The sequence below is a fragment of the Lytechinus pictus genome, chromosome 9, assembly GCF_037042905.1.
Source record: "Lytechinus pictus isolate F3 Inbred chromosome 9, Lp3.0, whole genome shotgun sequence".
NCBI classification, from domain to species: Eukaryota; Metazoa; Echinodermata; class Echinoidea; order Temnopleuroida; family Toxopneustidae; genus Lytechinus; species Lytechinus pictus.
The window spans coordinates 7,358,797-7,385,248 of NC_087253.1; the positions used below are offsets into that span (position 1 = coordinate 7,358,797).

The 26,452-nt window shown below is 36.5% G+C and overlaps 1 protein-coding gene and 1 long non-coding RNA gene across 2 annotated transcripts; both read right to left on the bottom strand.

Annotated features, from left to right (window-relative positions):
• Nucleotides 1-217: 217 nt before the first annotated feature.
• Nucleotides 218-17,090, bottom strand: LOC129267827 (G-protein coupled receptor GRL101-like). The gene is made up of 8 exons (XM_064105043.1): nucleotides 17,074-17,090; nucleotides 14,047-14,118; nucleotides 12,208-12,279; nucleotides 7,608-7,679; nucleotides 6,825-6,896; nucleotides 6,345-6,416; nucleotides 5,409-5,480; nucleotides 218-4,222 (listed from the first exon to the last, which is right to left on the bottom strand). Exons 1-8 carry the CDS (start codon nucleotides 17,088-17,090, stop codon nucleotides 3,034-3,036), a joined length of 1,638 nt encoding a protein of 545 aa, XP_063961113.1. The 3' UTR covers nucleotides 218-3,033.
• A 2,220-nt stretch (nucleotides 17,091-19,310) lies between these two features.
• LOC135155397 (uncharacterized) lies at nucleotides 19,311-25,417 on the bottom strand. Its single transcript, XR_010294592.1, has 3 exons — nucleotides 25,205-25,417; nucleotides 20,783-20,899; nucleotides 19,311-20,245 (listed from the first exon to the last, which is right to left on the bottom strand). It is a non-coding gene; the product is annotated as an uncharacterized LOC135155397 (long non-coding RNA).
• Nucleotides 25,418-26,452: the final 1,035 nt, after the last annotated feature.

The window sequence follows — 26,452 nt, forward strand, 5'->3', positions numbered from 1 at the left end:
CGAAGCGAGCGATTTTTTCAATTTTTATTTAGAAAAGAATCTTTTTTTGTTGTTCAAAGATTGTATGTTTAATGTTATGTTTCATCCTCCTTTTTTATTCCCTTTGTGTCGTGATTTTATATCTATTCATTTATTTATTAATCATTATTATCTTTATTGTTATTATTATTATTATATATATAATTTTTTTTTTTTTTTTTTTTTTTTTTTGGGGGGGGGGGGCGTTGCCCATGCGGCCCATATTCCAAACTATGCGCCAGTGTATCCCATACACATTACTGTTGGTATATTTTCCTGGTTCATGTCATGCGACCAAGAAATCTGACCAAGAAATATGTGTTACAATACAAGGAGGAAAAAAAAGGAATAATGCCAATAATCATCAAAAAGGTGTTTATCGTCGTTCCTGAAAAAAAAAATTGGCATTTTATTATATTTTTAACTTATATTTTTATTTATTTATGCTAATCGTTTTAAGAAGACAGTTTGTCCCAGAACCAATGAAACTGAAACAAAAAAAAATTGAAACTCATCGATGTTCTATCATGACTTGGTCACGAATTTTAAGCTAATATGGGGGATATTTTTCAATTATGTAGGAGAGTCACCAACTAAAAGGAACAGTTATAATAATAGTCTCCTTCTGACGCTTTCGAAGTAACCCGACTGGTAAATTGTCAATTTCTTCTATTGCCAACTCGTCCACTCGCTACATGGTCTACCTTTTATTTAGTCTGATGCCATTCCGTCCATCAACATTTCGTCTAAAAACCATTTGGTCCAATCATCGCTTCGTCTAATCATAAGTTCGTCTATGAAAATTTCGTCTCATAACCAGTTTGCCTAATATTCATTTTTATTTTCATTAATTTCGCCAAATGAACAATAGTCCAATTAGATCAAATGGTATATGAACTAAATGGCTAGTGAACCAACAGGTCATAAGACGAAATGATGTATAGACGAAGTAACAATTAGACGATGTGGATAGTGGACCAATTGATGGTAGACCAAATGGTAGTATGAGAGTTGGTAATTGGAGGAATTGGCACATTTTCCCGGACCACACAATGCTTCTCCCATGTTGATGTTGATGTGAATGTGCTGGGAAACATCGAAAGAAGTAGGGTGCGGGCAGCCATTTTTGAAAAATCTAGTCCTAGGAGAATCTCAGTTTATCCAATATACGATTCCTGACATACGCTTCAAGGGCTGCCTCTCATTGAACAGGGTTCGTAAAACGTGACCTGTAAAAACCCTTTCCCAGTAAAAACTCTTCCTTCTCAATACTGTCTCCAAGTCCTCGATCATAGGCCTTAAAACACATTGAAGTCGAACTAGTTAAAATTCCGGCGATGAGCTTCCAAAACATAGGAAAAATTGACTAGTTAGCGTTGACATTTTGTAATCTGGCACTCAACCTTCCCTCAACCAGACCATGAATACAAGACATTACAATATATATTGAATGTCTACGGCCGTAAGGAAGCACGACTCGTCATGTGGATGGCTTTGAAATTTGAATCCAAGCACTCGAATCTTCTCTCAACATAAACGCGGCACTTCCATCTTCTGAATGTCTACGACCCACTTAGGAACCAACTGCCATCTGAATGACATCGACATTTGTATCCTGGCATTCAAAACCTTCTGCCAACAAAGACCAAGGAGACGGGACGCTACAATATTTAGATCAATACACTGTGTGTATGTCATTAAAGGGGAATCCAACCCAAGTAAAAACTTGCTTTTATAAGGAAAATACAAATCAGACAAGTTGATAGGTGAAAGTTTGAACAATATTGGACAAACAACAAGATAGTTATGAATTTTTAAAAGTTATAAATATTGGTAATCACTATACCCATGGAGACTTCAAATTGGCCGCATATGGGAAGTCATAGTGATGTAAGGCAAGGACTACTCCTCCATGTACCTCAATACATATTATGGCTAAAATGTCATTTTCCCCAAAAGTTTTATTTCAAATTATATTTTTATTTCATGAGGACATAAAACAATATACTACCTGGGTTATATTTAGATTACTGCCCCAGGGGAATGGGTACTTAGTAGAAAACCACAAATCCCTGATAATAAAGTACTATATAATACTAGTAAAGGCCTATGGAAAAGCTGTCCTTGCCCCTTGTCATAATTTACTTACTCAGTTGCCAATTTGAATCTACATAGTATTAGTGATCTCAATTTTAAAGCAGCTATAACTTTCTTATTGCTTGTCCGATTTCTTTCAAACTTTCACCATTCTGTTTAATTTATTTTTCTCCTTCCCAACACAACAGTTTATAGCCAAGGCTGGATTCCCCTTTAAAGTTAATTTGGGTTAAATCGTTGATGAAGGCTGCAGTGGATAGCCGAGAACTTTCAAATGAAATTTGCCACATTTTTGATAACATAAGATAAATGTATGAATGTTTGCAATTATGTCTTAATCAATTTAAATGCGATATCTTGATTATACCCTGTAGTGTTTAACCTAATAAAATACACTCATTTGAACAATATATATAACATTTACAGTTTTTGGAGTTAATAGTAACATAATGATAACGATAATGATAAGATTGATAATCTATAAATACAACAATAATAATGATTCCACTACTGCTACATCTATTACTCTACTACTATTACTACTGATATTACGAGTAGTAGTAATGATAGCAATAGTATAGTTACTAATAATAGTATGTTAGAATCATAACATACGGTTCTTCTACAATGTACAATGTACACCATGCACAGTTCAACGTCTTTATGCCCTTGCAAAAGGATTGTGGGTATTTTCATTGTAATCAATTGCAGAGCATGACTATCTTGTTTTTAATTGCTGTTCCAACCTATTGTTTATTATATTATGATGGGTCTCCATATCTCACCAGCAATATCCAATTTATGTGGGGTTATTTTGAGGGAGGAAATATACGACAAACCTCCAAATTGTATAAAAATCATATGTTGATTAAAATAAAATCCAGGTTGGATAGGTTCGGTTAAGACGAAATTATCAAGCTATATTTCAGATGACTTGCTATTATCACTATTAATCCCAGAAGACTGTACCACACTTCGCTCGCTTTTTGATTCTAATAATTTGACTTTTTTCTCGTTCATCACTGTCTTCTTCTTCGCCTTCTTTTCATCGATGTACACAATGAAGGTATATAAGAAAGGGTTGATTGATGAATTGATAGGGACGATGAGAATCACTGTCCAGGCATAGAGAGAAGGGTGGAGGGTGACTGCACCGGTCTGAGAAAGGATACCCATGATGATGACTGGCATCCAACAGACGAGGTCTGTAGCAACGATCATCGCCATACGAACAGCCAATTTGGTCTCTTGCTTATTGGAGCTGTTCTTTCGAACTTTGGCCGAAGAACGACGAGCCGTGATAAAGATCATAATGTAACATATCAAGATCAAAGTGAAAGACACCAGATTAAAGCCAATGAAAATAATGATGGAAAGCAACCATGGAGGCCTGGAACCCCTTTCATTAATCTTGAAATTAACCTGATACTCAAAGTAGAAATGTCCAGTGATTTCCAGAACTCCAGTATCTTTCGCCTCTACATGAAGCGGCAAACCAAGGCAGACGTCGGAAAGTCCGTACACGTCAGGTCTGTATGACGTAACAATCACCAATCCGATACTCAACAGTATAGTCAACGACCAAGCTGCACCAATAAGAATCTTAGACCCCTTGTGACCAATCCTTAAATTTGGGCGGAACGGGAACATGATCCATATGAACCTATCTATGGTGATCAAGGTCAGGGTTAGAACCGATGCTTCACTGGATAAGAATCCTAGAAATCCAGCAAATCTACAAATGTTGGAATCCCGCCACTGAGGGGCGCTCAGGTAGAAGGTATTGCCATACTTAAGATCGGCAGACGTAATGATAATCATGTAAACCCCCATCAATATATCAGCCATAGCTAAACTACTTATCATGGTATTCTGGACCTTATCTTTCGGTTTCTTCCTGTCTTTCGGCTTCTTTTTATCCCATAGCCGAAGGAAGAGAACGGTGCCATTGCCAGCAATGGCCAACAGACCCATGACCCACCCTGCAATCCTCAATGCCAAATTTGGATATAACCTGCTACAGGTGTCCAAGGCACTGGTCTGGGATGTCCTGGCACAAGTGGTATTTTCCGATAGTAAACAGCACAGTCTATTGTCAGAAGTTGACCTGAATGCAAGAATAAAACCATTTTGTTTGTCATTTAGATGAAAGCAAAGGCCTACATGTATGTCAACTGAGCATTTTCCCCATTATAGGGGTTGTGAACCCCGAAAGAATGTCGTAATTTAATATATCCAATACATCTAACTTGTCGAGCAATTCAGAGAAACCTATAATTGGTCAAAGAGTAATGAGTAACGATAAGAGGAAATTATATTTACATCTTTACATTTTTATATCTCCTAAACTTATACAGAATAAACACATAGGGGACACAAATCTAATGTTGAAAAATTGAAATCTAATCAATTGAATACTATCTTGGTTTTAAGTCTTTCGTCATCGAAATTCTCACCCACGGTTAACTCGAAATAGGTAACCTTATGAGGCGACGGGGGGAATTATATTCAAAACGGAATCTTCCATATTTTTCGTTGTCTGGAAATTTCTAATGCTTCCGAAATTTATGAGACATTGGACCTTCGGCGCCACTCGTAATAAAGATTATACAGAATCAAGAGAAGAATAAAGACCTGGGCCCCGTAACACAAAAGCTAGCGATTGTTGCGAAATAGCATATCAAGATCATCGATGCATGCGCATTTTGGTCAGTAGACTGACTATAGGAAGCAATCAGAAGCTATTTTTTCACACTAGGGAATAAACGCCAACACTTGTGTTTCGGCCCTGATTGTTACTCATCGTGCACCTCCAAGAAATGTGATCTACGGAAAATTCTTTTTGGAAAATTCGTACTGATACGCAACTTCTTCATCAATTACGAATGACCACGAAACTCATGCAAGTTGGATGTAACTGTGGATAATGTCTCAGTTCTGTGCGTGAAACGAAAGACTTTATTTTTATTTTGCGTTTTTTGTTTTAATTCACTGCAGAGAGTAAATGTTCTTGTATTATTATTATTTTTTAGACAGGAGACTGAGCAGAGGTTCTTGACAGAACATGGCCAGGGTTTGGCATGCGGTTGGTTCAGCTACGATATGTGCGTCTATGGTTACAAAACGGGCTTTCATTTTTCACCATGCTTCCTAGGATTGGAAAGTAGGTGTACTTTCTTTGCACCGTACATTTCTTTGTTTCCATTTATTATACAGAATAAAACTAAATCGAAGTGAGAGTACATTTGTTTTGATAGTGGTGAATCTCTGCATGAACGAAAAAGTTAACTTACATTTTCTGCAAGGATGCAAGTCCGGTAAGTGCATTCGAATCTACATCTCTCAGTTCAGTATCAAGAAAGAACCTGGTAAGAGTTAAGGTTATACAGAATAACATATTCTAGTCCACACTATACATGTATTATATCTGTATAATGTTTATCTAACACTGTACGTCTATTACCAACACTTTCACCATTGTTACTGCCTGTTGATCCACTACTACCACCCGAACCACCATCAATATTAGCTATGCTACCTTTTTACTACTTGCCTCCTTTAAAACAAAACATTAGCAATATTACATCCAATTCCCTTTCATAATTCATTAATTTACTTTTCTATTTTCGCTACTAGTGTTAATACAAAGAAAACATCAGCAAATACTACTACTTCTACCACCTCTACTATAATGGCACTGTCACATGTGGGCATACATAATGTTGATGCTAACTGTTATGCCGCCCTGGGGAGGGGTTGGGGCTTTCCTCGAACACGATACCAAAGTATAACTCCTTCAACGGCAATTTGCGAAATTACGGTGAAAATTTAACTCCTGGAGTGGATGCCCTAGATGCATCATTTCCGTCCCAAACAAAAATAGGATGATATTTCTTTTTGATAATTTGTGGCAAAAAGACTCGATAGAGAGCCTTACCCTTTCAATGTCATTTTAATTATCTCGAATTTCAAGGAACCTACCGTGTATTTGTAATGTACATTGACACCCTTGTTAGAAGTCCCAGCTTGGTTCCTTGTTTATTATGGGATTCCGTGGATAGAAACATTACATCTCCTTTAAAATGTAACTAATTAGTGTTGCACGAAGAGGTTGATGCAACAAATTGAAACGCCCTCTCGTGTCTGTGGCAGAAGTACAGACGAAAAATGCCCACCCTGGTTTAATAAGTGAATCAGGTTAACATAAAACAATCATTGAAATTACTTACAGATACTGGAGATTTGCCAGTGAGTCAAATGCATGCCCTTCGATGGTATGGATGTGGTTGTTGGTTAAAAATCTGAGGCAGGATTAAAACAATAAAATGTTATTGGATATGTAAAAAGAAAAAAAAAATCATAAAGATAGCAGAGAACCATTCCAGGGTGGTGTTTCATGAAGCTGTTCGTAACTTTACGCACAACTTTACGAAAGACTGGAAGATGTTCTTATACATAAGTCAGTTACATAGACATGATAGTGATATGTCATACAGCACAAGAAAGGGTAAAGTTATTCGTAATGACGGTGTTCAGAAACACCGTTTTCAGTGCATTTGCTGTGTTATTAAATTCGTTCTGTGCCGCGTTGTGAAATCTGTGCTTCCTTTTTTTTCTTCAGGTTATTTATATTTTGTGAAAGTGAATGCAATCACTTACTTTAATGAATTGCAAAATATAAAACGAATTTCAAGCGTAATTCAACTTACAGATATTGAAGAGATTGTAGTCCTGCGAACACTCCACTGCTTAAAATATTTATAGAATTCGATGCCAAATTTCTGGGAAATAAAACAAAAATCCTCCATTACAAATTTGTTTACGTCTTGGATCGACCACTAACATCACAAAACCAGAAAGACAAGACAAGGGCTCGGACCTCAAATCCTCTATATCTGAATCAAATTTGTAACGTCCAACGGAATGTATTTGGTTACAGGCGCACCCCGCAACGTCCAGTTAAGCAATGTTTAAAATGAACTCTTTTTAAATTCTAAACGTCGAAAATGCCCTCTCTCCCTCCCCCTCTATCTCTCTCTCTCTCTTTCTCTTTCTCTCTCTCTCTCTATACCAAAATGATAAACTTTTACGATAAAAAGAATATAACATAATTTTAAAAAATATGTAAATGTCCACAGTTGATTTAAAATTATATGAATAACAGATCTTCACAATATGATTAACGTAATACATGTAAAACCTTGGTTTTCCCTGTTTGTATCCATTGTCTGTAAGAGCGGATAATAGAACGGATTTTGCAGAAATCAGCAAGTTGTTTCTTTTTCAATTTGGAAAGTATAATATTTATGCAAATAAGGTGGTCAGAACAGGTGTAATGAGACTCAACACATTCGAATTTTATTAATAGACCAGTTCCCAACTTGTACTACCTAATGCCTCTAGAAATTCATGCCTCTTCTTTTTTTTTCAAATGATAAATGAAAGACTACAATTTAAATAGAGAGAGGGGAAAGGACAACGATGGAACTTACAAAATTTCAAGTTTTCCCAGATGAGAAAGTGCTCCAACTTGTATGTCTTTAATTTCATTTGATTGCAGATACCTGAAAGCAATGGGGAAAATATGTATGATCTAAAATTGGATAATATTGATAATAATAATATTAATTTCCTAGTCACCAGAGTTGTAAAACTCTGCTCCACCAGCTGCCACTGCTTTACCTGATAACCTAACCCTTCTCGAATCTGATTGCTGGACGCCAATCTAGAAGCAGAAGGGTGCATGTTTTAAAAGCCTTCGGGATAACCGAACCAGAGATCGAACCCACGACTGTCCTTTCATACGACAGGCGCTCAATCACTGAACCAATTTTGTTATTGTGCTAACCATTTATTATTATTATTATTATTATATTATTATTTATTATTATTATTATTATTTTTTTTTTTGGGGGGGGGGGGGGGCTAATAGAACTGTCCTGTTTTCTTGGCCTGTGCACAGTGTGGTAGTCCTGTGATTTTCCTATAATATCATCATGTGGTACTGTCTCCAGAACTGGCCTGTGATGCTGTGTAGTACTGTACTGTGGAATTTATGTATTTACTGTCTTCCAGAACTATTTACTGTCTATACTATTAAGTATTTACTGTCTTCCAGAACTATTTACTGTCTATACTATTTACTGTCTTCCAGAACTATTTACTGTCTATACTATTAAGTATTTACTGTCTTCCAGAACTATTTACTGTCTATACTATTAAGTATTTACTGTATTCCAGAACTATTTACTGTCTATACTATTAACTGTCCTGTTTTCATGGCCTGTGCACAGTGTGGTAGTCCTGTGATTTTCCTATAATATAGTCCAGGATAGAAGAGGCATAACCTTGTTTTTTTATATATACAATATTTTTTTATGAATTCTTGTCAATTCGAGGGTGCTGATTACGAATCTGAATGATGCCACTCGTGTAACCTTGAGCATTTTCCGCAAATTGGCAAAATCCAATATGGCCGCCAAAATATGCAAATTACCCATGAAAATCCTAAAATTGTCTGCACATTGGCTATGAAAAAGCATGAAATTGTGTGGCAGGAGTGAAATACTCTCTGAAAAAATAATTTTTGACAAAATATTTATTTTTCTGATATTCAAAATGGCCGCCACAGGCCCTTGTATACTCTTTTATGTACAACATGAATAGGGAAAACTAATTTTCACAAAAATGAGCACTAAACTGCAAAAAAATCGCGATGTATGAACGAAGTAATATATGCAAATCATCATTACTCACGAGATATATCATTTATTATGTCATATATGGGAACATTGCTGTATTTTGATATCTAAAATAGCCGCCACTGGCCCAAACAGTATTGCGTATACAATGGCAATGGGGGCCAAAAAATTCACAAGAGTGATCACTTAAATGCATATTATTAAGATAAACGAGTGGAATACTGACTAAAAACATAATTGTTAACGAAATATATTATTAATATGCCATGTATGTGATGAACGTTGTATTTTGATATTCAAAATGGCTGCCAAAGGCCCTAAAAGTACTATGCACAATGAGAAAAAGGAGCAAAGAAATCACAAGAGTGAGCACTAAAATGCATATATAATGTAATAAATTAATGGGATACTGTCTAAAAACGTAATTTTCTAACGAAATATATAATTTAGGTTTCAAGTTTATGTTAAATACTGTATTTTGACTTTCAAAATGGCCGCCATAGACATTAACTGTATTATGTACAATGCAAAGTGGGAAACCAATATTCACAGGAGTGAGCACCATAAATGCACGTAATAGTGATCTATGAGTAAAATATTGTCTGAAAGCATAATTTCTATTTAGATATATCATGTATTCTGCCAGTTAGGTGATAAATACTGTTATTGGAAAGTCAAAATGGCCGCTACAGGCCCTTACGGTATTATGCACAATCTGAATGGGAACAAATTATTTCAACAGATTTTGGCTTTGCTTGGCTAAATGGTGATGTATGAGTGAAATATTGTCTGAAAACATGATTTATAACAAAATATATCATATCTTATGTAATTTAGGTGATGAATACTGTATTTCAACATTCAAAATGGCTGCCATATGCCCTTTATGTGAACATTATTTGTCTCCACTCAAATTGTATATTATACGATAAGGGCCTATGGTGGCCATTTTCAATTTAAAAATGCAGCATTTATCACCTTAATTACACAACATTATGATATATCTCGTTAGAAACCATGGGTTTAGACAATATTTCACCCTTACATCACAATTCACAATTATATGCAATATTTAGAGTCAAGCAAAGCCAAATTCTGTCAAAAGTATATGTTCCATGTTACAATGTACACAATACTTTTAGGACCTATGGCAGCCATTTTGGATTTCAAAGTACAGCATTTATTACTTCCATGACCAATATGTGATATATTTACAGTTAGAAATCATGTTTAAGACAATATTTTTACTCGTACATTACAGTTATATTCATCTTATGACTCTCACTCATGTGAGAATTAGTTTCCCTATTCGCATGTTACATAGTTTAGTAAGGGCTTGTAGAGGTTATTTTGAATGTCAAAATATATCACCTATATGGCAGAAGAAATGCTATAATTAAAACAAAAGTTTTCAAATAACATTTTACTCATACAAAAGGATTATATGGATGTCATAGTCAAGCAAATCCAAATTCTTACAAAATAATATGTCCCCATTTGTATTGTAGATAATACTGTTAGGACCTATATAGGGTCCATTTTGAATTTTATAATACAGCATTCATCTCATGCATGACAAAAGAAATGATATGTCTTGCTATAAAACATGTTGTCAGACAATATTTTACTCGTAGATCACAATTACATGCATTTTATGTTTCTTACTCGTGTGAAAATTTGTTTCTCCATTCGCATTGTACATGATAAATATAGGGCCTATGGCGGCCATTTTGAATTTCAAAATACAGCATTTATCACATGAATGGCATATTATTTTTAGTCAGTATTCCACTCGTTAATTTTATCTTAATATATGCATTTTAGTGCTCACTCTTGTCATTTTTTTGGCCCCGGCCATTGCCATTGTACATACTCTTTGGGCCAGTGGCGGCTATTTTAGATATCAAATACAGCAATGTTCCCATATTATGACATAATACATGATATATATCTCGTTAGTAATGATGATTTGCATACATTACTTCGTTCATACATCGGGATTTTTTGCGGTTCAGTGCTCATTTTTGTGAAAATTAGTTTTCCCTATTCATATTGTATAATAGAGTATACAAGGGCCTATGGCGGCCATTTTGAATATCAGGAAAATAAATATTTTGTCAAAAATTATTTTTTCAGAGAGTATTTCACTCCTGCCACACGATTTCATGCATTTCATAGCCAATGTGCGGACAATTTTAGGATTTTCATGGGTATTATTAATATTTTGGCGGCCATATTGGATTTTGCCAATTTGCGGGAAATGCTCAAGGTTACACGAGTGGCATCATCCAGATTCGTAATCAGCACCCTCGAATTGACAAGAAACCATAAAAAAATATTGTATATATAAAAAAACAAGGTTTGGTCAAGTTTCTATGGGGCCTATCCTGGACTAATATCATAATGTGGTACTGTCTTCCAGAACTGGCCTGTGATGCTGTGTAGTACTGTCCTGTGGTATTTCTGTATTTAACACTGTCCTGTTGTATTGTCCTATACTTCTGTGTGTGGTACTATCCTGTGGTTTTCTTCTAGTACTATTCTGTAGTAGGTATGCGTAGTACTGCAGTGTAGTATTCCTGTAGAAGTGTCCTGTGCTATTCCTATATTGCTGCCATGTGGTACTGTGTGATACTATCCTGTGGTATTTCTGTAGTGTTGTCCTGTGGTACCGTCTTATTTTATGGGTCTGTAATACTCCCCAGTTGGTTGCCCTGTGGTAATGTGTGTGGTACTGCCGTAGTGTGTGTGTTCATATATGTGGCAGCGTAGTATGAGTAGTGGTAAAGGTGTCGTATCGTGTGGCAGGCCTACTCCATGCAGTACCTTCTGCAGTTATTACCACGATAAATATAGGGCGCGAACCTGTTGTACTCATGTTGTACAGTGTCGTGGCAACGTCCAACATTACTCGCGTGTTATGGCTCTTGGTACTTCCTGTAATGAACCCCGTAGTACTTACAGTATTACATGATTTTTACGTAAGGGGATGCATCCCATTTAGCTAGGCTTACCTTTTATTTCTTTTTTTAAGAAAAAGGGACTCATGGCATACATTTTCGTGGCGGCTATTGCCCTGTGCACAATTTTAATCGTGGATGAAAAAAATGGTCAATAATCTCTGTATTGGGGTACTTAGCATTTTCGATAGCGAGATTCCCCTCCCTTACCATGCGTTATGAGTTAACATGGAAGTGACCCTCACGTAATGAAAGGCCTGATATCACATGATCAGGCCCTACCTATTCTTCGAATCGGTAATGTCGAATGGCCCTGCCTTTATTTTTGACGGGAAGGGGTATGGGATACAAACCTGCTCTAAATTTTCCCACTTTAAAATCATAATCGGAACTAAGTTCCCCTCATTCTAAGTTTTCTCAATGTTACTTACAAAAAACGTAATTCCTGCAGGTCGTCAAAAACTCCTTTATCGATTCCTCGAATCCTGTTTTCGTAAAGACTCCTGTTGTCCAGAAAAAAAAATCAGGGTGAGTAAACGGATCATGTAAGTAAGACAGTATAACTGCTAACAAAAATATAGAGACTCAAAGTCGAGTTGTATGATTGTCGCATTAATCCTCTTGGCGAGGTGAATCCTTAAAAAGCATTCCTTCTTACCCAGGAAGCGGGGGGGGGGGGGGGCCTTCAGCCCCCACTTTTTTCAAAAACCGTGTACAAAAACGTCAAATGACCATATGATTGTGATTTTTTGCATGGTCAGCCCCCCACTTTTGGCTCAGTCCCCCCCCCCCCACTTTGAAAACAGTTCCGCGGCCCCTGTTACCCAATCCCCAATTTAAGGATAACATGTCATAAGCACGGGATCATTATATATGGCAGGAAATAATATCTTCTTTCATATATTTTGAAACCATATTCATGTGGTATGTCTTTACGCTTTGACAATCAGTAGGTATTCTTTGCAGCGATGTAGCTTTTGATTTGTGCAAAAGTAAGGCATGATTGCAAGTTATGAATCCAGATGTCAAGGATGTCATAATCCTACAAAGTTGCCGTTGATATCCATTGCTAAACATTTGTTTCAATAATTAATCTCTTAATTATTTAATGAAAACTTTTTGCTATTAATTCCGAAGTCTAACCAATTGAAAGGTAATCAAAAAATATGAATAGTAACTCATGTAGGATTATGGCATCTTTGGCATCTGGATTCATTGATTGCAATCATGTCTGTCTTTGCCGCAAATCGAACTTTACCTCGCGTAAAAATACCTCCTGATTATCCAAGCGTTTACACATACCACAAAAATGTGAAATCAAATTATTTGGTAGAATACACTCATAAATAAATTCATTTGCATCAAATAGCCATTTGATATCTGTGTCCCTTTTCTATAATTTTAGAGGCGCTCTTTCCACAACCCTAATTGCTCCATTGTCAATTTTTTAAACAGATATAGCATGAAACGATGAGCGTGATTGAACATTTCCGGACATTAATGGACGAGATCATAATGATTATTTCGTTATGATTAATGGCTCGGAGTCTGAACTAGGGTTTACTTTAAACTCGGGCCCAAAATCGTGGTATAACTATGGAAAGCCAACTGCGCCATTAATTGCAAACAGTAAAGGTTCGGTTTGTGAGCACATGTGGTGTCCAATACATGCATAATAATCTGATAATTATGACGGAAGCAGTTAGTTTCAACGTTATAACAAGGGGACAGGAAGTTGTACAAATGATAAATTTACAATGGAAACTAATTTAGGGCATTGCCAACTTACCTATAACTATGGAAAACCAATTAAACCACTAATCACAAACAGAGGAGTTTAGGACTATCAGAACATGTATATAATGATAATAATAATAAAATGTAACGACGATGATGGCGATGATTACAATAACAATAATAATAATGATTAAAACGAATTCTGCAAAACTCTCTACACCGTTTAAAAAAAACTAATTTTACAGAAAAAAGGAGAAGATTTTGCAGGAAGCAATAACAGAATCATTCTGTAAATTAATAAAACATGAAATTTTCTGCAATTTAACGAAACAGGTCTAATAAAAAGGGGAAAAGGGTCTTTTATTCAAAGAAATCTGTAAGATTCCATGCACCAAATACCAATTTCCTGTAAGATTACGCAATCTGGTAAGATTACAGGTGTTCTCGAGACTCTGCTGCAAGAACTTCTTTTATTTTAAGGATAAATTTTCTAACAGTGTACAAAGAGTTCCTGTATGGTGTCTAATACTCACAGTTGTCGAAGGTTGGTCAATCCAGAAAATACACCCGGTTGTAGGTAATCTAAGGCGTTACCGAATAGATCCCTTGAAAGTTGAATACAAGAAAATTAATTTTCGTTTCTTTATTGTTTTAATCATTCTATAATACTAATAATAATACAAATAAGAAACATGTACGATAATCATAGTTTTACCATTTAATTGTGGTAACGTCCATCGCAAAGGGCTAAATCCATAAATCTTAGCTATGGGAACTCTTAATGAAGGCGAAATTTTATGGCAAAAATAGTAAGATAATCGTCGGTTGGTAAAAAAGACCACCACCGCGAAAAAACCCCATAAATATAGGAAATTATTACTCGATCGGGCATTCGATTTTTTATTTCAATACATTGTTAAACTACTTTTCACCATAAAAATTAATTACAGTCTTTTAATACCAGATTCATGAGGAATTGAGGTTTGGAAACCCTGAACCCGTACTTGGGATCATTCTTGCATATGGCACTTGGATAAACACTCTAAGAACGAAGTGCTAGTTTACAACTTACAACGCTTGTACTGTGACTGCACCTCGAAGTGCTTATATTTCTAGTTCTAATTTGAACTATATAAAAAATGACCACTCCGAAGTGCAGTCGCTATACAAGCGTCTTAGGTGCCAAATTAGCACTTTATTTTTTAGAAATGAAATAATAAATTTTAGTAATTAGGGATGGTTAATTATTTTTTATTATACCATGTCTTGAGGTTATATTATTATTCAGACTTATCAAACGAATTTAATTGGAGTGAAATATTTAAATTCAAATTTCAGCAAATTAATGACAATCAAATAAAATAATTTAATTTTAAACTTTTCCATAAGAATATTGCCCAGTAAAGACAATTAAGGCAAATGGGGAATTTCGAATGATAATTTTTGTCATACGTGCAATTGCAAGGAATCTATATGTCATTTTTTATTGACATGCAAAAAAGTCAGGATATTTTGGAAAATAGTTTCGTGTCTTATTCGGAATATTTTTGACCTTGATATTGACATTAATGAAAAAACGATTATTATAGAATATGATATAGACAACCGAAAAACAAAACTCGTCAATTTCATCCTTAATTATGCCCAATATACTGTATATAAGAATTATGTTAAAGAATGTAATGATAAAAAGAAACATGTGTTACATGGAAATTATCTATTGAAAGATTTGAAAGCAGAAATAAGATTTTACGTAAGTTTGAAGTATAATCAGAAAAGATTTAACGCAACTGAGTTGCAGAAGATGCGTTTTTGCTTTGAGTGAATACACTTCCAGTCACGATTTTTGGTCCGCTGTTGGCTGGCCTGTTGGAGCCGGAGAACAATGGATTCAGTCCACTAAATCTATATTGTTCTCTGGTTCTCGACGGGTGACGGCGGGTCGAGGAATTGTGACTGGTAGTGTAAGTAACATATTTTATTGTATTTTTTGTAAAATATTGTTGTGTGATATGAAATGAATTTTGTTGATGTAAAAACTTTTATCTTTTGATATTTTAATGGACAATAAAGCACCTCAATTAAGGATAAATAGAAAAAAAAGTATTATTCAAATAAATTCTCACTTGTGATTTCTCTGGCGACCCTGAAATGTGATTACAAAAAGTTTCGAACTTAGATGCCGTTATTCATGAAGACCTACCGTGCAAAATTGCGTGTGTTAATTGAACACCAGCGCAGTATCTATATCGGTAAACACAAGAGAAGCGTTGAAACAACTCCAGCTTAGAATCAAACCGATGCTGTTTTAACACTAATTGGTATTGCCTTAAAGCTCGTGGATAGTGTTGGTAAAGGATACAAAAATTCCAGTTGAATGGATCTTTCCTATTGAATAACGATTGCTGATGATGATTCAATGCGAAATTGACAGAATTTCTTCTTGGAAATATTAAATTTTAAATAAACTCCGAGAAATAAAATCATTCTCCTCGGCTGAATTTCAAAGACAGTTCGCTGAATTTATGCGCACTTATATAGCGCCCACTTTCGTCCACGACTGATTTTTCCCCCTGTTAGTTGATCACTAGCCGTTCCACTTTTAGCAAACCGAAATATCCCTGCGAGCGTAGTCTGCTAATTCCGTGTACCCGCTCGTCGATCATTGTTCTTAGTTTTAGCATGGCCTCCGTCGAGTTTCTCCCCCAGCGAGTTCGGCGAGGAGCACAGGAAACCGTTGAATTTTTGTTAGATGGGTTAGATAATTATTTTAAAAAATGTGGACTAACTTACCCCTTATGCTGTCCCTCCAACCTGTAGTTCACATGTTACAGTAGTTTATTTTGACGTTCATGAAAACGTATTAGAGATGAGTCTGTCAAAATTTTGGCTACAAATTTCCACGTGCGACAAGATTGGTTCATGGTTCTTGAAACTGCGAGATACATTATACTGCATGCTGCATGCGATGCGATGCGATGGACATTGGTCACGCTCGCTCAGCTCGGCGCTTCGGCCTGACATTCTCTCACGCTTTATCCAACTCTATGCATTCTGTTCATACACAGTTTTGCGTGTACGATGTCCCTTATAAAAAAAATTGAATGGTATACCATTGAAATACCATACACCATACACCATTGAAACACCATTGATATACCATTGGAATACCATTCGCACAGCACCCATCATACACCAATGGTATACCATTCAAGCCCCAATGGTATACCATTCAAACTAATTTAAATAATTGGGACGTTACTATTACCATATTCATGAGCACCATTTACCATTCATATACCATTGATCAAACACCATTCACCATTGATCTACCATGGCCACTATAGACAGGTTTACCATTGACCACCATTCAGCCACCATTCACTGGCCTACCATTTACCATTCAGCCACCGTTCACTGGACACCATTGGTCTACCATTCACCTTACACCATTCACCATACACCATTCACCTACCATTCACCATACACCGTTGACCCATTCACCGTACGTGTACACCATTCACCATACACCATTCGCCTACCATTCACCATACACCTACCATTCACCGTACACCATTCGCGTACCATTCACCATAAACCATTCGCCTACCATTCACCATACACCGTACACCTACCATTCACCGTACACCATTCGCGTACCATTCACCATACACCGTTCACCATTGCCCTACCATTCACCATACACCATTGACCTACCATACATTGTACACCATTGGCCTACCATACACCGCACACCATTGACCTACCATTTACAGTTCACCGTTGGCCTACCATACACCATACACCATTGACCTACCAATCACCGTACACCATTGGCTTACCATACACCGTTGACCTACCATTTACCGTACACCATTGGCCTACCGTTCACTGTACACCATTGTCATACCATACACTCTATACCATTGGTCAACCATTCAATTTACACCATAGGCCATACATTATAGACCACAAGTGTACTGTGAATGGTAGACCAATGGTTTACACTGAATGATAGACAGTAGACCAAAGGTGTACAATGTATAGTAGGCCAATAAAGTACAGTGAATGGTAGACCAATGGTGAACAGCATATATAGCTCGGGTTAATGGTAGGTTTGATAATGGATTAAGTATGCACAAGAAAAAAATGATGAAAACAGTTATTTCAAGAACGTCAAATGTTTTTACTATAAGAAAATTAAGTACAGCATAAATGGAACACAGTATTCACAAGTATAGACTTTATAATTAAAGCACATAAGTTATGAATATATATGACTTTGCTCCTCGTTGACATCTATACTCTGTCAATTTTGGTATCTAAAATAAACATGTATCAAGACAGAGTTTAATTGAAAAACACAACAAATTAATAAAATTTCCAAGAATAAACATGTTCTCTCTGATGGCTTTTTACGTGGATTGAGTACTTGGCAAAACCACTGTTCTGCAAACAAACCTGATACCTGATACAAGGTTAATACAATAACCTTGATTTTAAATCTGTTGTGTGTAATTGCTTTCACACAGCTACTTCAATGACATTAATAAAATATTTTTTTTACTAATAAGTTCAAGTACAAAAGAGTGGAACCCAGTATTGACAAGTACATGTATGGCATAAAAGCACCAGCATTATGAATACATGTGACTGCACGACTCTACAAGAGGTCAATGATCGCACTCCACATAGATATTATGTTAATCTTCCTATAAACAAATCTAAATGTAAGACAGAGTTTGGACAACAAACTGATGAACACCAAATTTCGAAGATTAAACTCAAAATGTGTGATAGCCTTCACATGGCCAAATGATTAAAGGTAAAGAGTACCAAACTTAGAGGAAATAAATATCCGCAAAAGGGGGGAAAATAGTACCCCCATAAAAATAGAACCTCCTAATATTTCTCTATTTTCTTTTCACCTAAAAGATATATCAAACGGCGTGTTTCTACATAGAATCGTTAAAAGGTATTACCCGCGTAAGTATCCAGAATCCCGGAAAACTTTCCTGTAGAATTTTGTAGAAACAGACGCGATGCGGTTTATTAATAAACTGCTTCAAGCAAAATATGGTTTCTCATAACCATCTCTGAGAGGTGGTTATTGCCATGTTAATCCGTTTAACTTTTCTGTAAAAACACACGGCAAAATAGCGTATCGTGTCTGGCGGAAGTGCTTAATCCCGGAAGTGCAATTTCGCAGTACATAAATTTGCACATTCTGGCCTTTTCGATCTCGCCAGCTGATCGTGCAACACGTATACCTGCTACATTGAGTGAGATCTACCACAAATTTTGAAAATTTTCCTAAGAAGATGCAATTTTGGACATATGTACAATGCAACGTGAGGTTATAGGTTGAATTTTCCAATTTCCGCCGTATTTGCAACGCGAAAAGCGAGTTAATCAGATTATTCGGTTTGTAGAAGCAGGTTGGTTTAAGGGCGATAAGGTTTTTCGAGTCCGGAAAAGATAAATCGTTTTTAATGATTTTCTGTAGAAACATGCCAAAAGTTTATCATAAATACATTAAAGATACATAAAGAAATAAATAATATCTATATCAAAAATAGAATATATAGAATAATAGAATGATAAAGAATATATCATGAAAATAGAAAAAAAAACAAGAAAAATAGCGACATCTTTTTTAAATATTTAGCAAATCATATAGAAAATAATTCTTGGTAGCACATCTATTTTTTAACTATTTCCCATAGTTCAAATATACAAGATTCCCACTTATTTCTTTTTTGTCTATTTTTGTTGTGTTGATACAGATGAATAACTCAACTATGTGTGAGAAATAATATAATTTTTGTCTTACACAGTATATCAGTAGTCAATCGTAATTTTTTACAACCTACATTGTAGCTTGGACAAAATTTGAATTCATATAATACAAAAAAATATATAAATTGGGATCTTGTATATTCATGAGGACTTGCAGAGAACAGTTTTACCAAAAAATAACAACTTTAATTCGTCATAATTTCGTTAATCCTCATTCAATTTTGATGAAATTTTCAGTGTTTTTTTTTGTCTGATGTACTCTTTGAATTTAAATCACATAACTTTCGGTCTAGAGTACCTAGCCCTTCAATCAAATGGGTTGGACGACCGGTTACATTTTACATATAACATAGTTATAAGGAGAATGAAGGGGACCATAGAAAAAAAACATGAGGAAAGGGGAGATTTAGGTAGGAAGAGAATTAATCAGAAAAGCATAATGTTGACAATTTCGTTAAAATCTGATAACAAAGTCTTTGATTTGAAGGTTTAGCAACATTTTGGGAAAAATTACTGGAATGTGCACATGATCGTCAGGAATATGTGTTAGGCTTATGTTATAAAATGAAATCATAATAATTTCATATTTTCGTACACGTGTGTATGATATGTCCCACGTAGCATAAAATGATTTCAAGCAATGCATGTGTTTACATTAAATAAATCTTCACTCCACTTTTTAGTTCTTGGAGGTCAAAATGTGAATAAACATGACTTCTTGTTATAAAATACAAAAGAACAAGTGGGGGTATGACATCAGCTTGTTAACTGTGGGTGCGTCGTGGTCTAGTGGTTCTGACTCTCACCTTTCAACAGAGTGTCGTGGGTTTGAATCCTAGCAATGGGGTTTTCCTTCAGCAACACATTTATCCACTGTGCTGCACTCGACCAAGGTGAAGTAAATGCGTACCCGGCAAGATTAATTTCTTGCAGCTGTAATAAGGAATATGGGATGAAAACAATGCAAAGGACAGTATGTCAGCTACGGGTTCAAAACATCAATGCTTGTCGTGCGTGCAAGCTTTCTTGAGAAATTGATATATTTTTCTAAAATATCGAGAAATTTGCATAATACACTACCCTTCAATTGAATAGTACCAATTAACAAATATCAACAAAACATTTTGTACAATATGATAAAGAAATTCATGTTTAACCATAGATTAGCAGAAAATAACCTGTTATATTAATGGGAGGTTGCCCAAATGATGACAAATACCATACCACATGCATATCTGGGGCCAAAGTGTCCACCCCCCCCCCCCCGCCAGCATATTGATTTTTTTCCAGGGGGGGGGGTGTTAGAAAGGACGTGTAATCCTATAAACGGGGATGACATTTGGTCTTTTTCAGTATTTTTACCATTCCTCACAAGTTTTTTTTTCAGCTATGCCACTGCAGGAGTACAATCTGTTTTATTTAATGAAGCTTTGCAATTTTTTCCACTGAAGTGAATTCTTACACAATTACCTTTCACAAACTCCAGTTGTTTTCTTGTAAACGGTTTTCTGTGTTCAACACCTGTAGTTTCCTTCCCAGATAATCCTGGACCATCTACATTATCATCCAGTGTATCCGTCGTCCAATCTTAAATTAAATAAAATCAATTTGAGTGTTGGAAAATATGCATGTGCAGATAAAAACAAAAATATAATACTAATATAGTAAAACTTTCTTTAAGCTCCAAAATGCAATGATTCACTCATATACAGCATCATGATAATTTTTATTTCAACATATGCAGCAAATTCACTTGAAAATATGTTTGAAATTGATGTCACAGAAATAAAATTCCCCCACCAAAGATTTTCTGTGTGTGCATGCTGGAAATATATAGATCAATATAACACAGTTACTCTGCTGCGTAACGTGTTTTGATCAGCAATCATGTAGGTATGCAAGAGAAAATTATCTAATAGAAAAAGAATGATCTGAAGTCATATTTCCAGAGCAGCAGTTTTCAAAAGGTAGGCCTAATCAATTAATTGATAACATTCAATATGATTTTCTTTTCTTGGTATTGACAATCACAGTAACGGATCCAGATGGGCACAATTGACCTGTGCCCCCCCCCCCCCTTGAGCAATAGTCATTCAATGGCCCGAATTCAAAAAGGTGGTTTTGAAAACCCCGGTTGAGTCCATGTTTTATGGAGATTTCCTGTATAAATTACGCTTATTTACAGCGTATATCAAAATATGTCCAATGCTGATGCGTGCTTTTGTCACAGTGCGCCAAATTGATGCCTGTTGCCGTGGTTATCCACGCTATTTTAATCACGAGTCCACTGTTTTGAATTAATGAGTCCACTCTTCAAACAGTGGACTCATGAATAAAATAGCGTATCTAACCATGGTAACAGGCGTCAATTTGGCGCACTGCGACAAAAGCGCGCATCAGAATTTGACATTTTTCATACACGCGCCAGATACGTGCTAAATTAAGCGTAATTTATACAGGAAATCTGCATAAACCATGGACTCAACCGTGGGTTTTCAAAACCACCTTTGTGAATTCAGGCCAATGTGTTTAATGTAAATATGGCGTCTTTACACAAGTGTGTCCCTCCTTTTGAAAGTTACAGCAAATATTTCTAACGGAAATATATACCGTGTTTACACTTAATCGGCTTTTTCATAGCGTGTAAAACACGATTAACTTGCATCGGCTCGCAGTTCAGAATCAGCAATTTGCACCACCAAAGTAGTAGGTTCAGAACCGCGAGCCGATGCAGAATCGGCTTTTTTACTACGTGTAAACAGAAAGCCGATTCTGCATCGGCAATTGGTGCGCATTTCATTTACTTTACCATTGTGACATAATTGTAAGCGCACGGATCCAGCGTTGTCTTTATTATGACGTATATTGTTGGTGAGCGTATCAATTGAGGTTTTTGACACGCGAGCCGATTCTGCACCGCAAGCTGTAACAGCGTGTGAATGCAGTGCAAGATAAACCAAAAGCCGATTCTGCATCGGCTTTTGGTTCTGAACCAAAAGCCGATCAAGTGTAAACACGGTAATTGTCTTATACACAAGTAAAGATCTCTTTTTTTGTGCTTGTTAAAGTTTCCTGGGAAAATGTGCCCCCCCCCCCCCTTGAGAAATCCAGGATCCGTCCCTGGACAATCATATGCCAGTGGGTGAATTCTAGACATTATTTTGGGCAAGTTTTTGATCAGTAAATAAATAAACACAGATAAAAAGTGATCACAGGACAAACTTAATTCAAAAAAATATAATTAACAAAATTTTCCACCAGAAATTGTCTACACACATTTTGAGGTCAATACACAGTATGCCCACCATTTTTCCAAACATCACGATCGGGAACGGCGGTATTTTGGCTCCATTCCCGATGTTATCGTAATGGTGGGAGCCATGCCGGGGTGGAATTCAGAGACCAGTAAGTTGGGGGAATTTTCCCCAGGCCAAGCCGGTCCGGGTTGAGAGCCAAAACAGCGAAGATCAGAAGCTGTTATGTCTCCGAAAAATACCAAATAAACACCAAGATAATGTGACCATTTACCATTATTCATGAACCAAGCTCATCTATTTTCTCGAATAATCTAACTTAATTTATCCTTTACATGAATTTCAGCCACTTTGAGCAGTGGAAACAGCATTATTTTAGCTTTGATCTCGACGTCTTAGTTAAAATTCTTAGTCAGATTTTGCCAAACGAACGCAGAGGGCAGCAACACTGTTGACTTCGTATTTGCGCGTTGTAATCGCTAACTTCAGCAAATATCCCAATAAATATACGGTGGAGTGAGCCCCTAAATCTGATAACTCGAATGATGAAATCATGGTGGAAGCCGGAATAAAGATGTTCCTGATGCTCAGTGAATTGATTCGGACAAATATTTAGGTTAAATTAGTTCGCTAACATCGCAGGGTACGAAAGTGCATTAGGGATTAGCGGGGCCAGGTTTTTCTTAGGGCTGCAGCAGCGGTGTTGAGCGGTGGCTCCGAGTTCCGGGCCGATCCAGGACCCAGAATTTTTTTTGCTAAACCTTCCGGTCCGGGCTCAAGCCAGGTTATCTTTGCGGGCCCCAACATTAAACATAACGTTATCGTTCAAATTCTCAGTCAGACATCACTTTGCTTGGCTCTGCCATTATTTATAAGGACTGAAGTTAGCGACCAAAAGATTTGCCTGCGGCAGTTTGCATGATTTGGTCCATATCAAAATTACGGCAAAGCAACGCATGAGGATTCAAACAATGACGTAGAGATCGAAGCCGATATACAGCTGTTCCCGATATTCGGAAAAGCGGTGGGCATATGGACATTCAAATGCAATTCAGACTTGATATGACATTTGAGAACAACATTTGGTGGTGAATTTTGCTCGAAGTTGGTCGGTGAGAAATTAGTGCCCAATCCCACGGAAAAATCCCAAGGAAAAAATTCAGAAATTGTGATTTTAGTCAGCTGGCATGGCTGAGTTCAGATTAGTATAGGCTCTTTTGGGGGGGATACATTTACATATACATGTAAACTACGAATTTTGTTTACAAACGTCAAAAACTATGCCAATTTTTATATTTGAAGTTTTTGAACAAATTATATCGTATTCATATGTAATAAATATTCTAAAAAACCTTAGGCCTAACCAAGAAGAAAATATCACATAACTCACTAATACCAAAATCCCGCCATGTTTTCAGAACACTTCTTGATTTATCATGGAATATTTCTCTGCCTCAATTTCTAAAATATGTTAATTCCAAACAGTTGTAGGTTTTCTCTGAATAATTATTGCAGTCTCTCTAGAAAAATTGAATAGGAATCGTTTGTCACTCTCTCCAGTCACAATTCCGCACACAAAGTGCACATTTTACCATTGAAATTCAATGCGCAATAAGTGGTGCGTAGCTTTTTAGGGCCTGCGTAGCCTTTTATACAAATAATGCATGCAGCCGAGTGCGTTAGTGGAAATGCAGAGCACGCGAGGTTTCTTTAGATAGGAGTCGCACTGTGCACGAGCCGCTTGCGGCGAGTGCCCAGTGTGCTCCATCTGAAGAAACCGAGCTTTCTCTGCATTTACTTTTACGCACGACAGAGCAAGTGCATTATTTGTTTTATAAAATAGCAACACAGAAACAATTTTTTAAAAAGTTACAGTACAGTTTTGTTGGACTTTACCGCACTGGTTTGCTCGAGCGTGCAATGTCAATTTTCGTTGCACACCTTTTGCACTACCGTACAGTGCACAAAAAAAGTTGGATGTCATGTGACGCGTATTGACCAATCGCGATGCTTGAAATAATACAGCTATTTTATAAAAGGCTTTACTTTATGTTTTAAAAATTTAGGACACCTTACCATGTTTCACCTGAATACTACCATGTCCATGTCATCTTAATTTACCAACATTATCTAGGCCTACCAACAACAACAAATTATAGGCCTCATTCCAGAGCAATAAGGTTTCCATTTCAGTGAAACAATGTCAATGTTGTGCAGTAACCAATGGCCTAATTGACACTTTGAGTTTGACAGTCAATGTCATGACAGTACTGCACTGTACAGCATTAATTTAACAAGTCATTCATTCATAAATTCATACCGGTATTCAGAGATGGTTTTGTAAAACATTGACAATAGATATCAGGCCATACGAGCGAATTACTACTCAATGACAATGCTCGGCTCAGCTCACCTCAGCCAATACAATTACAAAGCATATTAACGCACCCCATAATCCATTTCGCCAGAGACAGGCGTGTCCCGGCCCGCGCCAACGGGGCAGTGGCGGTACGGTGGCAGTGAAACCCCGTGGCAGTACAACGACATCTAACAGTAACACTAACAGTAACATTCTAGAAAATCAGGCCGAGCCACTAACTACGAAAACAATATCAAAGAAAATTGTTATCTAACTTACTGTTTAGCGTATTCTGCGAATGAATTTGAAGTCGTTGTCCGAATCTGACCTGTGTTCCTTTAGTTTATGATGAATTATAGACGGACTTCTGGACAGCAAGACAGTGGTTGATCGGGTTCTTTTTTCAAATATTGCAATTGGCGGTTACATGCGTACGTGCGCGCGCGCGTGCGAGAACAACACTTACATACCGTAATATACATAGCTAGAGCGAGCTAGCTAGCAGCGCAGCCAACACATCCCGATATTGGGGGGGGGGGGGGTAAATCAAGACCAAATCAGGGGGAGGGGGCTTCTTAGCCAAGATACATCCCGATATGGGGGAGGAGTGAATTGCATGTAAGACCAAATGAAATCAGGGGTGTCTTTTTCTTGATTGGTTCTGGGTTGGCAATTAACCATGCAGTCGATTTTTGCCACTGCTTATCCTTTGAAAGGATCTATGAAAAAATCATTTTGCTCAATTTTTTTCTGTTCTATAATTCCATGTCTTTCTTTTTTTTCTTTCCATTGTCTTTTTTTCTTTTTCCTTCTTTTTTTTCTGTTCAGTCTTTCTTCTTTTCTTTGTCTTAGTCTTTTTCTTTTCTTTTTTTAAATTTATTTTTCTGTTTTTCGATATATATATTTTTTACTTATTTCTTTTTTCCTTTTCTCTCTTTGTTTAATTTCGCTTTTGTTTTGATTGCAATTGAGAATTTCGTTCATTAGATTTTTTTCTGTTACATATTGTACTAGCCTGGCGGCAGGGAATTTTGATACTGGGGGGGGGGGGGCAAGACAATAACAGACAAATCATTTCAATTAAGCAAGTAATGACCGGCCTAGAATAGCTCTCCTCCTTATAAACACCATCCATGAGTGAGAAAAAATAATTAAAACACAATTTGTAAAGAAAAAAAAAGAGGAACGTTTTATGATCAAAAGCAGTAGTAGCGATATATAAATTGGCCGGGAGGGGGCTTTGGTCGTTGCAGACCAAAATCAGGGTTTGCCGATGGGAATTTCAATAGGGGTTGGGGGAGGAAGACAACCAACAGTGAATTCATTTTAAGCAAAATAATGACCTATGGGACATTGCAAGAAACTCGCAATTGAACGCAAGTCAATTTCAAACTCCAAAATCAATTGAAAGTCTTACTTTTCATTGCAAACTTGCAACTGATTTATTGTTTCTTCCATCAATAAATCTATAAATTGGTTTACTTTAGATGATATTAGTCTATCACTTGTAAATTTGCAACCGAATTT